Raw genomic sequence first — 13725 nt, forward strand, 5'->3', positions numbered from 1 at the left:
CTGAGAATCTAGATGTCTTACCATTTTTTGTAGAATGAACAGGTTCTTCTTTCAGCACGTATTACTTCTGATTATGTAAAGTGGCCCTGAGATTATTTTCAAAAATGTTCTATTTATGTTTGATGTTTCTATGTGATTTGACACCAACCACCTGAGATATAGAGTTCACCCAGTAGATGTTATCCTGATATAAAGAAGGTAATCCTTTTTCTTTTTGTCAACTTACTGACTCAGCAAAATTAGCCTGAGTTGCAATGTGTCAACCAAGCTGAACTATCAGTGAACTTCCGCAACTCATGCAAATATTTGTGACTATCATTTCTCCTATTTCCCCATCATCCTGCACATTGCCAGGCACAGAGCTGACATCCAGAAAGTTTGCTGCATAAATGCTGTGGCTCATGGTTCCCTCTGACTTTCTTGTCTGTCTTTGTAAAAACCCATGAGTCAAGTATCAGTAAATTGAATATTTTTGTCCAGTGACTTCCATCAACCTTAAAATGGTAGACTTCTGGCCAGCGCCAAGGCTCACTTGCCTAATCCTCCGCCTGCGGTGCCGGCACCCCGGGTTCTAGTCCTGGTTGGGGCACCGGATTCTGTCCCGGTTGCTCCTCTTCCAATCCAGCTCTCTGCTGTGGCTCGGGAGTGCAGTGGAGGATGGCCCAAGTCCTTGGGCCCTGCACCCTCATGGGAGACCAGGAGGAAGAACCTGGCTCCTGGCTTCAGATCACCACAGCGCGCCGGCCATAGTGGCCATTTGGGGAGTGAACCAACGGAAAAGGAAGACCTTTCTCTCTGTCTCTCTCTCTCTCTCACTGTTTAATTCTGCCTGTCGAAAAAAAACTTTCTTTTTTAAAAAAATGATACACTTCTTATACTTTTGCTTCATGGCTTCATATCATATTTCAGCTTATAGTTTAATAATCTAATAAATATAAACAGAAACCCATCTATTGAAATGTAGTAATTACCTCCATTAAGTAAATAATTATCTTCTAAGATGGTCTGGAGCCATATAGTCATATCATACTTCAGATTTCATCAAAATTCAATATACTAATAAAAACAATTTAAATCATATATCAAATGGGTGTTATCAACTGAAAAATATTTATGTTTCACTCACTGATGCAGCAAATTTTCTATTTGACTTCTCTTTTTTTCTATAGGCATAAAAACCTTTAAAGGCCAATACTTTCACAGCCGACAGTATAAACATCCAGATATATTTAAGGACAAGAGAGTTCTTGTGGTTGGAATGGGCAATTCTGGCACAGACATTGCTGTGGAGGCCAGCCACGTGGCAAAAAAGGTACCAGTCTTGATGTCACTACATGAGGAGTTTATTTGAAGATGCACTTGTTTTCAACAAACAGTGTTTGACAATAGAAATAGTTAATATTTATAGAGATTACTCCATTTCAAACATGGCACCAAATGTTTTCTATTGCATTACTTTTTCACTGCATTACTTCATCAAAACAAGCCATCAACATAGGTACTATCAGTGTCACTGACTACAGGTGAAGAAACAAATGCTTAGCAATTCGTACCACCAGCAAGTATACAGCCAGGTCTCTTTAAGTCCAAGTGAATGGCCGGCGCCGTGGCTCACTAGGCTAATCCTCCGCCTTGCAGCGCCAGCACACGGGGTTCTAGGCCTGGTCGGGGCACCGGATTCTGTCCTGGTTGCCCCTCTTCCAGGCCAGCTCTCTGCTGTGGCCAGGGAGTGCAGTGGAGGATGGCCCAAGTCCTTGGGCCCTGCACCTGCATGGGAGACCAGGAGAAGTACCTGGCTCCTGCCATTGGATCAGCGTGGTGCGCCGGCTGCAGTGCGCTGGCCGCGGCGGCCATTGGAGGGTGAACCAACAGCAAAGGAAGACCTTTCTCTCTGTCTCTCTCTCTCACTGTCCACTCTGCCTGTCAAAAAAAAAAAAAAAAAAGTCCAAGTGAATGCTTCTAACTCTGCCTTGCATCTCTCATACCTACCTCCAGTCTATCTTTCCACTCACACAAGCCATCTAGAACTCCAACCACCAACCAACATATCCTCTGAAAAGCTTGCTCTCATTACAACACTCTCATCTTGAAAAGCCTATAATAATTCCTCTTATCTGAAAAAGGTGCTAATATATTAGCTTGGCATCATAGTGCTCTCCTACAGTGTCCAAATCTGCCATCTTCATTTTAACCCTTATACCACCATCTGCACAACCATCACCTACAGCCAAGCAGCACTAGCATGTGGCCCTTACTGGTTCCTGAGTCTGTTTCCCCTCTGCTCACACCACCCTGCTCGATGCTGCATACCCTTCCCGTCTTTATCATCTACATTTACATTCCCAGCTATTTCACTGCGCCACAAGCTGATGTCCCCTCATTCAGAATTTATGTGATACTACAACTTACAGTCCTCAACGGACACTTTTTAATCCTAAGTATTTTTAATCACCTTTTGGAGTATATATCTTCTTTCCAACCATGGTGTAACCTCATTGAGAGTCATCCAGCCAACTAATAGGAATTAGTATGTGGTTTCTGATGAACCAAAATTGGTACCAGGCTCTGAGAATATGCTGGCCAACAAAAGCAAAATCCTCATTGTCACAGAGTGTAGTTGTGGGAAAAACAGAGGACAAATAAATACGTGTACATAACTAAACCATTAATTGCCAGAGAGAAATTAGCTGTGAAGGAAAACAACTGGGAGTGTGTAACTCAAAATTCCTTCCCATGACTTCTGAAAAAGGATTTGAAGACTGATTAACTGATTGATTGGTTGATTTGGTCTAACAGGTAAGTCACCAGTTGAGATGCCTGAATCCCATATTCAAGTGCCTGGGTTTGAGTCCTGGCCCCACTCTGGATTCCAGCTTCTTGATAATGCATTCCCTAGGAGGCAACAGGTGATACTGCCACCATGTGAGAGCCCTAGCTTAGGTTTTGGTTCCTGAATTTGGCCTGGCTCAACCGCAGGATACTATGAACATTTGGCATTTAGGGAGTAAAGCAGTAAATGGAATGTGTTCTCTTTTTCTCTCTCCTTGTCTTTCTCTTTGTTTATCAAATAAATCAAATACATAAAAATAGAAGTTAGAAGGATAAGATTATCTCATCAAGATTTTGTGTTGTACTTTCCAGTGTCTTTTTTTTTTTTTTTTTGACAGGCAGAGTGGACAGTGAGAGAGAGAGAGAGAGAGAGAGAGAAAGGTCTTCCTTTGGTTCACCCTCCAATGGCCACCGAACCGCGTTGATCCAATGGCAGGATGGCAGGAGCCAGGTGCTTATCCTGGTCTCCCATGGGGTGCAGGGCCCAAGGACTTGGGCCATCCTCCACTGCACTCCCGGGCCACAGCAGAGAGCTGGCCTGGAAGAGGGGCAACCGGGACAGAATCCGGCGCCCTGACCGGGCCTAGAACCCCGTGTGCTGGCGCCGCAAGGCGGAGGATTAGCCTAGTGAGCCTAGTGAGCCTAGTGACCCGCGGTGCCGGCCTCAGGTGTTTTTCAATTCCTGACTCTTCTTGCTTACTTCCAGGTGTTCCTCAGCACTACCGGAGGGGCGTGGGTGATCAGCCGGGTCTTTGACTCCGGGTACCCATGGGACATGGTGTTCACGACACGATTTCAGAACTTCATCAGAAATTCTCTCCCAACTCCAATTGTGACTTGGCTGGTGGCAAAAAAGATGAACAGCTGGTTCAACCATGCAAATTATGGCTTAGTACCAAAAGACAGGTAAATATAACGTATCTGCTAAGAGTTGTTAGGAAGAGGGAACCTCTTCATTCCAGTGGTGTATGCAAATCAAACAATAATACAGTTGGATGATTAAATATGAAGGAACACAACTACTTACCACAAAGCTGCTTAATAATAACAACTAGCTGCTCTTAAGTGTCTGGTATGTGAAATTATGTGTTTCATCTTGTCAATAACCCAGTAAGGTAAGTATAGTTACAATCTCATTTTCTCCACTGAGAAATTCAGCAAAATTCAGTCACTTGTCCAACTTCATTTACTGATCAGTGAGTTCTAGCACTTTGGCATGTAATTTAAGCCTCATCTGCAACAATCAAAAATAATAATAATTTCTCTGTAATTTTGTTGACAAAAGCAACATGTTGGCCTTGTTTTATTGTGTAGGAAAAATTGAATATTATACCTGCTCTTCACTGTCACTGTAGTGGCAGTGCCTTCTCACCCTGATCAAAATTAACTTGATTTCAATCCATTCAGTTGCAACCATGATTTATCCCATTAACAAGAACCAGAAGTTTCACTTCCTCATTCATTAATTTTATGCAAATGAAACTCCATTACCAGGGGATGTTGCAGCATGGAGATCCTATCTGATCTCCATCCAGATTCTTCCCTGAGCCAACATTGATCAGGCAGCACCCAGGCCAAAAATGATGACAAGCAGCCTCCTCCATTACACGTATTTCTGTTTCCTCTTGTTCCTCCCCTCTCTTCATTGTCTCCACTTTTTCCTTCTTTATTTCTTATGCACTCTCTTCCACCTGTGGGCTTCTCAGGAATTTTGACTTTTCTATCAGTGCTTTTTCTCCCATGAGTTGACTTTTTAGAGTTTTATCTCAGTTTCTGTGGACCAGGAATCTAGGCATAGCTTGTTGGGGTCCTCTGCTTTGGGATCTCTCTTTTTTTTATGGTTTTTTTTTTTTTAATTTTTTGACAGGCAGAGTGGACAGTGAGAGAGAGAGACAGAGAGAAAGGTCTTCCTTTGCTGTTGGTTCACTCTCCAATGGCCGCCACGGCCGGCGTGCTGCTGCCGGCGCACTGCGCTGATCCGATGGCAGGAGCCAGGTACTTCTCCTGGTCTCCCATGGGGTGCAGGGCCCAAGCACGTGGGCCATCCTCCACTGCACTCCCTGGCCACAGCAGAGAGCTGGCCTGGAAAAGGGGCAACCGGGACAGAATCCGGCGCCCCGACCGGGACTAGAACCCACTGTGCCGGCACTGCAAGGCGGAGGATTAGCCACGGCACCAGCCTCTGCTTTGGGATCTCTTACAAGCTGCAATGGAAGCATCGTCTAGATGACAAGCTGTCATCTCACAGCTCACCTTGGGAAGGATCAGTTTTCACACTCACGCAGGTGGTGGTCAGAAGGATTCAGTTCTTTAGGGGCCATTGACTGCAGTCTCAGTTTCTCTCTGGCTGGAGGCTGTCCCCAGTTCTTCTCCAACATGAAGCTTGACTCATTAAAACCAGCAAGCCTGGTCAGATCACAGACATGGCTCAGGTAACCCAGACTCCCCAGTGTCCACGCTGGGGCTTAATCTTCCTTAAATCAAAACATGGAATGAGTCCTAAAGTAGATGCATAAGATGAAGTATGAGAGAGAATCCCAGAGTGGTCCTGCCTTCTCCCAGCATACCACTCCCAGGAGCCTCCATGCGTTCAGCTGTCCAGAGGCAGCACAGCTTGAGTGTTATCCAGCCTCGTGGTGGTTCACCAGAATATAAGAAAATTCATGATTTACAGGACTACAAGGAACCCATGAAATGTGGAAGAAGCCTGAAGAAGTATGATCTCTTCTCTCTTAGATTTAGTTACCCTCTAACATTCCAATATTATACAATTGTATATTTTCTTCATCCTACCCAATGAACTAAGGATGGTAAGTGTTAGTACCAGTATTTGATGAAGGTAACAAAGCCTAAAGGATTAAAGGAGCTGCCTCAGCTCTTCCAAGTACAAGCATTTATATAATAAGCCATTCTTATTCCCTCCAACTCCAGTACTTTTCCCTTTTTACCTACACCATCTCTTTCTGGGCATTCACCCAAAGTCAACAGTGTCTTGGATTTTATAAAATTATCTCCAAATCATTAGCCTTCCAATTCCAAAGACATAGCCAGAGAAAGATGATTCTGTCATTGTTCTTTTTTTTTTTTTTTCTTTTTTTGACAGGCAGAGTGGACAGTGAGAGAGAGAGAGACAGAGAGAAAGGTCTTCCTTTGCTGTTGGTTCACCCTCCAATGGCCGCCACAGCCAGCGTGCTGCGGCCGGTGCACCGCGCTGATCCAAAGCCAGGAGCCAGGTGCTTATCCTGGTCTCCCTTGGGGTGCAGGGCCCAAGCACTTGGGCCATCCTCCACTGCACTCCCTGGCCACAGCAGAGAGCTGGCCTGGAAGAGGGGCAACCAGGACAGAATCCGGAGCCCCGACCGGGCCTAGAACCCCGTGTGCTGGCGCCGCAAGGCGGAGGATTAGCCTAGTGAGCTGCGGCGCTGGCTCATTGTTCTTTTTAAACACAAGTTTTCCTCATAAAATTTTTCTTAGGAAGAAAGGGAACTAGATAGAGCTTTCAGCAGTTTTTCAGTATTCATCTATCTCTAAAGCAATAGTCATAACTGAATGTTGAAAAAAGGCAAGAGAAGCAAACTAGAAAAAACTCTGCCTCTTCCTCAGGCTTCCAAACTCTAGAAAACAGCATATTTCATAATCCTTGGACATTCATGAATCCCTTTTCACATGTATAACTTCTCCCAAGACTTGAAGCTCTTAGCCAACAAATGTAAGTAGGAAAGAGGGCCAGCCACATTCAATAAATGTCTCTCCTGTCCATGGTTTTGTTTAGGATTCAAATGAAAGAGCCTGTGCTAAATGATGAGCTCCCAGGCCGTATCATCACGGGGAAAGTTTTTATCAGGCCAAGCATAAAGGAGGTGAAAGAAAACTCTGTTGTATTTGGCAATGCACACAACACCCCAAGCGAAGAGCCCATTGATGTCATTGTCTTTGCCACTGGATACACTTTTGCTTTCCCCTTCCTTGATGAGTCTGTAGTGAAAGTTGAAGATGGTCAAGCATCACTGTACAAGTATATATTCCCTGCACATCTGCAAAAGCCAACCTTGGCTGTTATTGGCCTCATTAAACCCTTGGGGTCTATGTTACCCACAGGAGAAACACAAGCTCGATATACTGTTCAAGTTTTTAAAGGTAAGCATATGAGAAATAGGCACATGGTTTTGGTTTGCCATGTGATTTTTGATATTAGAAATTTTGAAACTCTTACTCAGCTCCCATGTAAAATAATGGAATCTTTAAAAATCCATATCTATTCTATTGTACACTGAATTTTTCTATCATAATGATTTGCTTATACCATTACCAATACAAATGATACATCAGGGTAAGAAAACATAAGCTATGTCTGCCTGTTATTTAGACTGAATCAACTGGTTCAATTAAAATTAAAAATCAGTCAACTGAGTGACAATATTCAGTGAATCCAATTTTAAGGTTCTATTGTCAAAGAACTAGTACAAGCACAAAACACTTATCATTTCAGGTGCAAGAATTATTTCAGGGATATATCACCAATCATCTCAAGCTACTAACGTTTTCACTATAGCAGATGAGGAGCTGAGTACTAGAAATGAAAAATGAGCTGTGAAGCATCTTTATCCATAAGTAAACAGTTAGACCTAAAGCCAAATTGCATATATGCTTTGTTTATTTTATAGGTGTAATTAAATTACCTCCAACAAGTGTCATGATAAAAGAAGTTAATGAAAGGAAAGAAAACAAGCACAATGGGTAAGTTAACTATTGGCATTCTTTCTTTTTTTCTTTTTTTATTTTTCCACCCAAAGAAACATTTTATTTAAGGAATACAAACTTCATGCATTTCATAAGTACAACTTTAGAAATATAGTGATTCTTCCCACCATACCCTTCCTCCCATCCACTCTCCCGCCCCACTTCTTCCTCCCTCTCACATTCCCAGTCCCGTTCTCCACTTTCTGAGTCATAATTAAAATTGGCAAAGCAAAAGCAGAGAGTTGAGAGTTACATGGGAAGAAAAAGAACCACCTGAGATTTACAGTAAAAACGTAGGAAAGCCTGTTGAAGAAGAGTAACAAAATTGAGGAAAGTGCACATGCCCAGAGTCATGTCTGTAGACCATGGTTATCTAGCATCACATCGAATTTGGATTCTAGAAAAGCATAATTACCCTTTATTCCATATCTTATCCAATGAAAATTATTCCATACCTTATCCAAGGAAGCAGCAAAAGATTGTGCTTCTCCATTTGAACACCAGAAGTGTTTGCCCAATTATGCATCCCACAAGTCTTAAAAGTTCTGTTGTTTTTATTCTAATTGCTGCTCCAGAGCAGGGTCAGCAAATCACAAGCCATGCATGGCCAAGTCCACCAATCTGGCTTTTGCTTTCTCACTTTCAAATAGTTATAGAAGAAAAAGGAGATGTGGAAATTATGTGAAATTCACATCACAGTGGCCATAAACAAAGTTTTGTTAAATCACAGCCAGGCTCATTCATCCATCTATTGTCATGGCTACTTCTATGTTTAGAATAACAGGATTGGTTAATTGACAGGGACCATAATATAGCCCTCAATGCCTACAGCATATACCCTGTGGTCTTTTATCGGCATCTTCTGCAAAAAAGAGGCTTCCATTTGTGGTATGCTCTTGGCTACCACTCAGGGAAGGGAGTCATGGCCCAGGGTTCTTACTCCCAATCCAACCAAAACATTCCTGATGTTATCTGACTTACTGTTTTATATATTTTTGGCATTTAATATAAATTTTCACTTGAAAAAACAATCAATAGCAGAGAAAAAAAATTTTAAAAAGCACTACACTTAAGGACATTTGTACCTCTTCTCTCATCTATATATGCCTCCAAACTTCAAGTGTTGATCTATCCTTGCCAAAGTGTCAACTTTCAAACAATAAAATAATTTTAAATATCTTTTATTTATCCTCAGTCTAGGATATTGTTTGATTTCCATTATAGAACACCTGCATGATAAATCATTAATTAGGATGAAGTCAAATTTTTCAAATTTCCTTGGCACATCAGTCAATTATTGGGGCTGATACTAGCATTATAAGGAATTCCATCCATGTGAATTTTCACCCTCATACAAATTCAATAATAACTGAGTTTTACTAGATATATCCTTGAAAGTATTCATGGGAAATAAAATTAAAAGTTTACTTCAGCACAAAAATTTTGCTGAAGTTTATGCATAGCTTTTTCATGCATGTTCCATGAACGTTTTATAAACTTCTTGTAGAATGAGCTCATCAGATAGCTCATGGCATAAATGGGAGAACATGGAAACTATTCCAAATTTGTAGCAACATTCATGAGCTCTGGACTCTTTTACTTGTTCTAAGATTATCTTTATTTTATTTTTTTGTCTCTCCCTGCCCCCCCCCCCCATCTTCCTGTCAAAAAGGTTTGGCTTGTGCTACTGCAAGGCCTTACAAGCAGATTACATCACGTACATAGATGATCTCCTGACCTCTATCAACGCAAAACCCAACCTGTTCTCTCTACTCCTGACTGACCCACTGCTGGCTTTGACTATGTTCTTTGGCCCATATTCACCATACCAATTCCGCTTGACTGGACCAGGAAAATGGAAAGGAGCCAGAAATGCCATCATGACACAATGGGATCGCACATTCAAGGTCACCAAAACTCGAATTGTACAAGAATCGTCATCTCCCTTTGAAAGTTTGCTTAAACTCTTCGCCGTTCTGGCTTTGCTTGTGTCTGTTTTCCTGATTTTCCTATAAGTAAAAGATTTGCTAGTTGACTTTTCAAATGCACAGAGTAGATTTACAATACCCTGACTCTTTTATTACACTGGCCTTGCCTTTGCAATTAAGAGCCATTCCCAGATTATGAAGGTCGCCCCTCCTTTCTGAGCCCCAGAGTTACCAAGGGTTTTGATAAACCTCCCCCCAGCTCCACCTATATCAAATACTAGAGGGTGATGACTAAGATTTCTTAGCATTTGAAGGCTCCTGGAAGGTCCCAGGTGCATCCTTAGGAAGAGAGCTCTCCTAGGCAGCACTCTGAGCAGTCACACCTGTTTCCCATATAAGTTATGTTCATAGATTTCAACTAAAACCCCTACCTCAAAAAGATTGGATTGTACTGAAATGATGTCCTTATGATACTGGTGGACTAGAAATAAAAAGGAAAAAGAAACTCATAACTGATTGTTTCAAGTGGTCTTTTTTTCACTTCTTAAGAGTTGGGGAAAGAGAGAAGAGGATGAGAAATGTATGAATAAATCCCACCGAAGTACAAGGGATCCAATGAGACAGTTTGCATATTTCTGAAGGAGTGCACCTATCTGGGACTGCTCATTCCCCCAGAATGAACTCTCAGACCAAGTGGGTGCTCCAGTTGGCAACTAAAGACTTGAATAAGAGCCATGCCACAGACAACAACCACCTGCACCGTTCTTTGAGTGGACCTCTAGAAACCAAAGTGGGGGGGAGAACTTGCTCAGATCCTCTTGGACAAGGTTATCCTAAGAGGGAAACAGGACTGCCTCCTCTTAAGAGCCTACTAGGCGCTGGCACTTGGCACAGTGGGTTAATCCTCTGCTTGTGGTGCCAGCATCCCATATGGGCATCATTTCAAGTCCCGGCTGTTCCTCTTCTGATCCAGCTCTCTGCTATGGCTGGGAAAGCAAAAATAAAAGATGGCCCAAGCACTTGGGCCCCTGCACCCATGTGGGAGGCCCAGAAGAATCTCCTGGCTCCTGGCTTCTGATCAGCTCAGCTCCAGCCATTGCAGCCATTTAGGGAGTGAACCAGAGGATGGAAGAATTTTCTGTCTCTACCTTTCACTGTCTGTAACATTGCCTCTGAAATAAATAAGTAAAATCTTAAAAAAAAAAAAAAAAAGAGTCAACTAAATCCAGCTAGAATTCATTAGGTAAAGAACACTGCCAAGAAGCCTTCAACAGAGGGAAAGCAGAAGGGAAAGAAAAGGAAAGCAGAAGAAGAGCAAAAGCAAACACCACGTCCAGTGCGGTCTGTGATCAAAGTAGTCCCAACCATCTCACAGCATTGGTTGAAGGTGTGCCTCAGCCAGAAGAGGCTCTGCCTTCACTTCACCTCACTGCTAGGTTTGCCAGCTTGACCTACAGAGAGAACTGTGGTTTGAATGGGAATTTCAAAGCATGGAGTCAGAAAAGCATGAGGTCTGTGGATAAATGCAGATCACTGCTCCTCCATTTTGGTCTGCTCTTCCAGTTAATGCAGACATTGGGAAGCAAGTGTGATGGCCCAAGTGGTTCTTACTACCACTCATACAGATGACCTGGGTTTAGTTCCTGGCTCTTGCTTGTAGCCTGGCCCAACTCCAGCCATTGTGGTCATTTAAGGAGTGAATCAGTGCCTGGAAGTGCTCTCTCTCTCTCTCTCTCTCTCATTCAAATACAGAGAGAAAAAGAGAGAAATTTATTTGGCACAGACATTAAGAATTAAGACAATTCCTAGGACACACATTGCATATCAGAATGCCCGGGTTCACATCCAAGCTCTGCTTCCAATTCCAGCTTCTTACTAATATTCACCTTGAGAGGTAGTAGATGATAACTCAAGTAGTTGGGGGCCCTACCACCTGCATGGGAGATCTGGATTGAATTTCACACTTCTGGCTTCAGCTTGGCACAGCCCCAGCTGTTCTGGGGATTTGCAGAGTGAACCAATGAGTAGATCTCTCTGTCTCTGTCTCCTTTTAAAATAAAGTGAAAAGAAAGAAAGAAAGATAAGATTGGAGGGAATAAGTTATGAAAGAAGGGAGGGAAGGAAAAGGTGAGGGAAAGACAGAGGTAGAGGAAGGGGTAGACAGAGATGAGGAGAAGGAGGAAAGGGAGGAAGGAGAGAAGGAAAGAGGGAGGGAAAGAAGGAAGAAAAGAGGAGAGGAAGGAAAGGAGGGAGGGAGGGAGGGAGGAAGGAAAAGCTTCTCATTCTGGAAATTATTTCTTTTTTATGATATATATATCTTTAATTAAATTTATATTGGTGGGTTACAGACATTAAGTGAAAAGATGATCATTAAGGCTATAAGGTATCCTATAACTATTTATTTATTTATTTATTTGACAGGCAGAGTGGACAGTGAGAGAGAGAGAGAGAGAGAAAGGTCTTCCTTTTGCCATTGGTTCACCTTCCAACGGCCGCCTCGGCCGGCGCACCGCGTTGATCCGATGGCAGGAGCCAGGTACTTATCCTGGTCTCCCATGGGGTGCAGGGCCCAAGGACTGCACTCCCTGGCCACAACAGAGAGCTGGCCTGGAAGAGGGGCAACCGGGACAGAATCTGGTGCCCTGACCGAGACTAGAACCCGGTGTGCCTGCGCCACTGGGTGGAGGATTAGCCAAGTGAGCCGCGGTGCCGGCCATCCTATAACTATTTATAACAAAATGTTTAAAATTTAAAAAGATTATGAAACATCATACTTTTTGTAATCGAAGAGCCAAGACTAACAGCATTGTCTTCCCAGTTTTCATACAAACAGACATCACAGCAGAATAATTCTTACAAAAGGAGCACCAGGAAAAGAATCATTAACTTTTGTGTGTACTTTTGTTTCTCAAAATTGTGGGGGAGAATTTTGCCCAGTCAGGGATGAGCAAAAAAAAAAAAAAAAAAAAAAAAGAGTGTCTTGGAGAATACAGTAAGAAAGGAATTACTCTAAGGTACTATAATTTGGTATGTATATGTATATACTTTTTTACAAAAGTGAAATGAGAACTTTGAAGGATAAAATTCAAAATAAGTTTACTCTCAGCAGTAAAGATAAAAGAGTATAAATTCTCTCACTTTGAGAAACATAGAATAAAATCTTTCCATCTGCATTCTAGGCTTTCCTACATCTTCTGTAAAGAGTGAATCATGCCAGGTCACATCTAAATTACTCAACATTTTGAGCTAAAAAAAATAAAAAAACTCTTTACACAGTATATACATTGTTTACTTACAGCTTAACACTTTTATATTAGAAACATGAGACACAGTAGGATTAGTAGCACCATGAAAAAGAATTCTTCCCCCAAACTGCAGTCTTTTATTTTACTATGTGTGATTCTCCTTACTGACTTTCTAATGTGCCATTTTAGTAACTGGGCAAAGCATAGAGGTTCATCTTGCAATCCTTAGAATGAATTGCTCAATGCTTTGGCCCTTCAGGGATTCCATGCTCATTGGCATGGGTTCTGGAGTGGACAAACAGTATAAATAGCCATTTCTTGAAGCAAAGTCGCAAACATTATTGATGTTGCAGAACGTGAAAGCATGGTACTGAAGCAAGGAAGGCCAGCCATTCCCAAGCCTTGACCATGAGCTCTTTTATTTCCTTGGACATTCAGGAGAGAGAAGCCATCATAGATGTCCCCTGTGGTCACTGTGGTGCATCTATTGTCTGGCTATGGCATGTGATGAGGAATCCATGGGCAATAGAGGAGGTTCTAGGGGACCTGGGGGACTCTGCAATCCATCTGGGCCAGGGGGTCCATTCAAACCACGGGTACCTGGCTGGCCTGGCAGACTTGGGTCTCCTTTGCATCCTCCTGCACCATCAAAGCCAGGGAGTCCATTGTGTTCCAAATCTCCTGGAGGGCCAATTGGAACTGGTAAGCCTTGAGGTCCTGGTAATCCTGGTGGATCTTTAAACCCAGATTGGCCGGGACCCCTGGAAGACCGGCATCTCCTTTGATTATAATACTCTGTCCCAAAGGACTAGGTAATCCAGGAGGACCTGGTGGTCCAATAAGTCCTATTCTCCCTCAGGGCCAGTTGAGCCAGGCATTCCACTTGGTCCTTTCATGCCTGGGAATCCTGGAACGCCAGGGAGGCCAGGACCTCCTTTCATTCCATTGAGGCCAGGCCAGCCAGGGTTACTTGGGAGTCCTTG

General features: G+C 42.8%; 1 protein-coding gene across 4 annotated transcripts in view; it reads left to right on the plus strand.

Annotated features, from left to right (window-relative positions):
* The window catches only part of FMO1 (flavin containing dimethylaniline monoxygenase 1), a 30401-nt gene extending 20392 nt beyond the window's left edge, over positions 1-10009 (plus strand). For 3 of the 4 annotated variants that reach the window (XM_051856026.2, XM_051856029.2, XM_070076657.1), the window contains exons 5-9: positions 1170-1312; positions 3536-3735; positions 6602-6966; positions 7494-7566; positions 9242-10009. In XM_051856026.2, coding sequence (XP_051711986.2) covers positions 1170-1312; positions 3536-3735; positions 6602-6966; positions 7494-7566; positions 9242-9584 — 1124 coding nt within the window. In that variant the 3' untranslated portion in view covers positions 9585-10009. 4 annotated transcript variants of the gene reach the window in all.
* The last annotated feature ends 3716 nt before the right edge of the window (positions 10010-13725 follow it).

The sequence above is a fragment of the Oryctolagus cuniculus genome, chromosome 7, assembly GCF_964237555.1.
Source record: "Oryctolagus cuniculus chromosome 7, mOryCun1.1, whole genome shotgun sequence".
NCBI lineage: Eukaryota > Metazoa > Chordata > Mammalia > Lagomorpha > Leporidae > Oryctolagus > Oryctolagus cuniculus.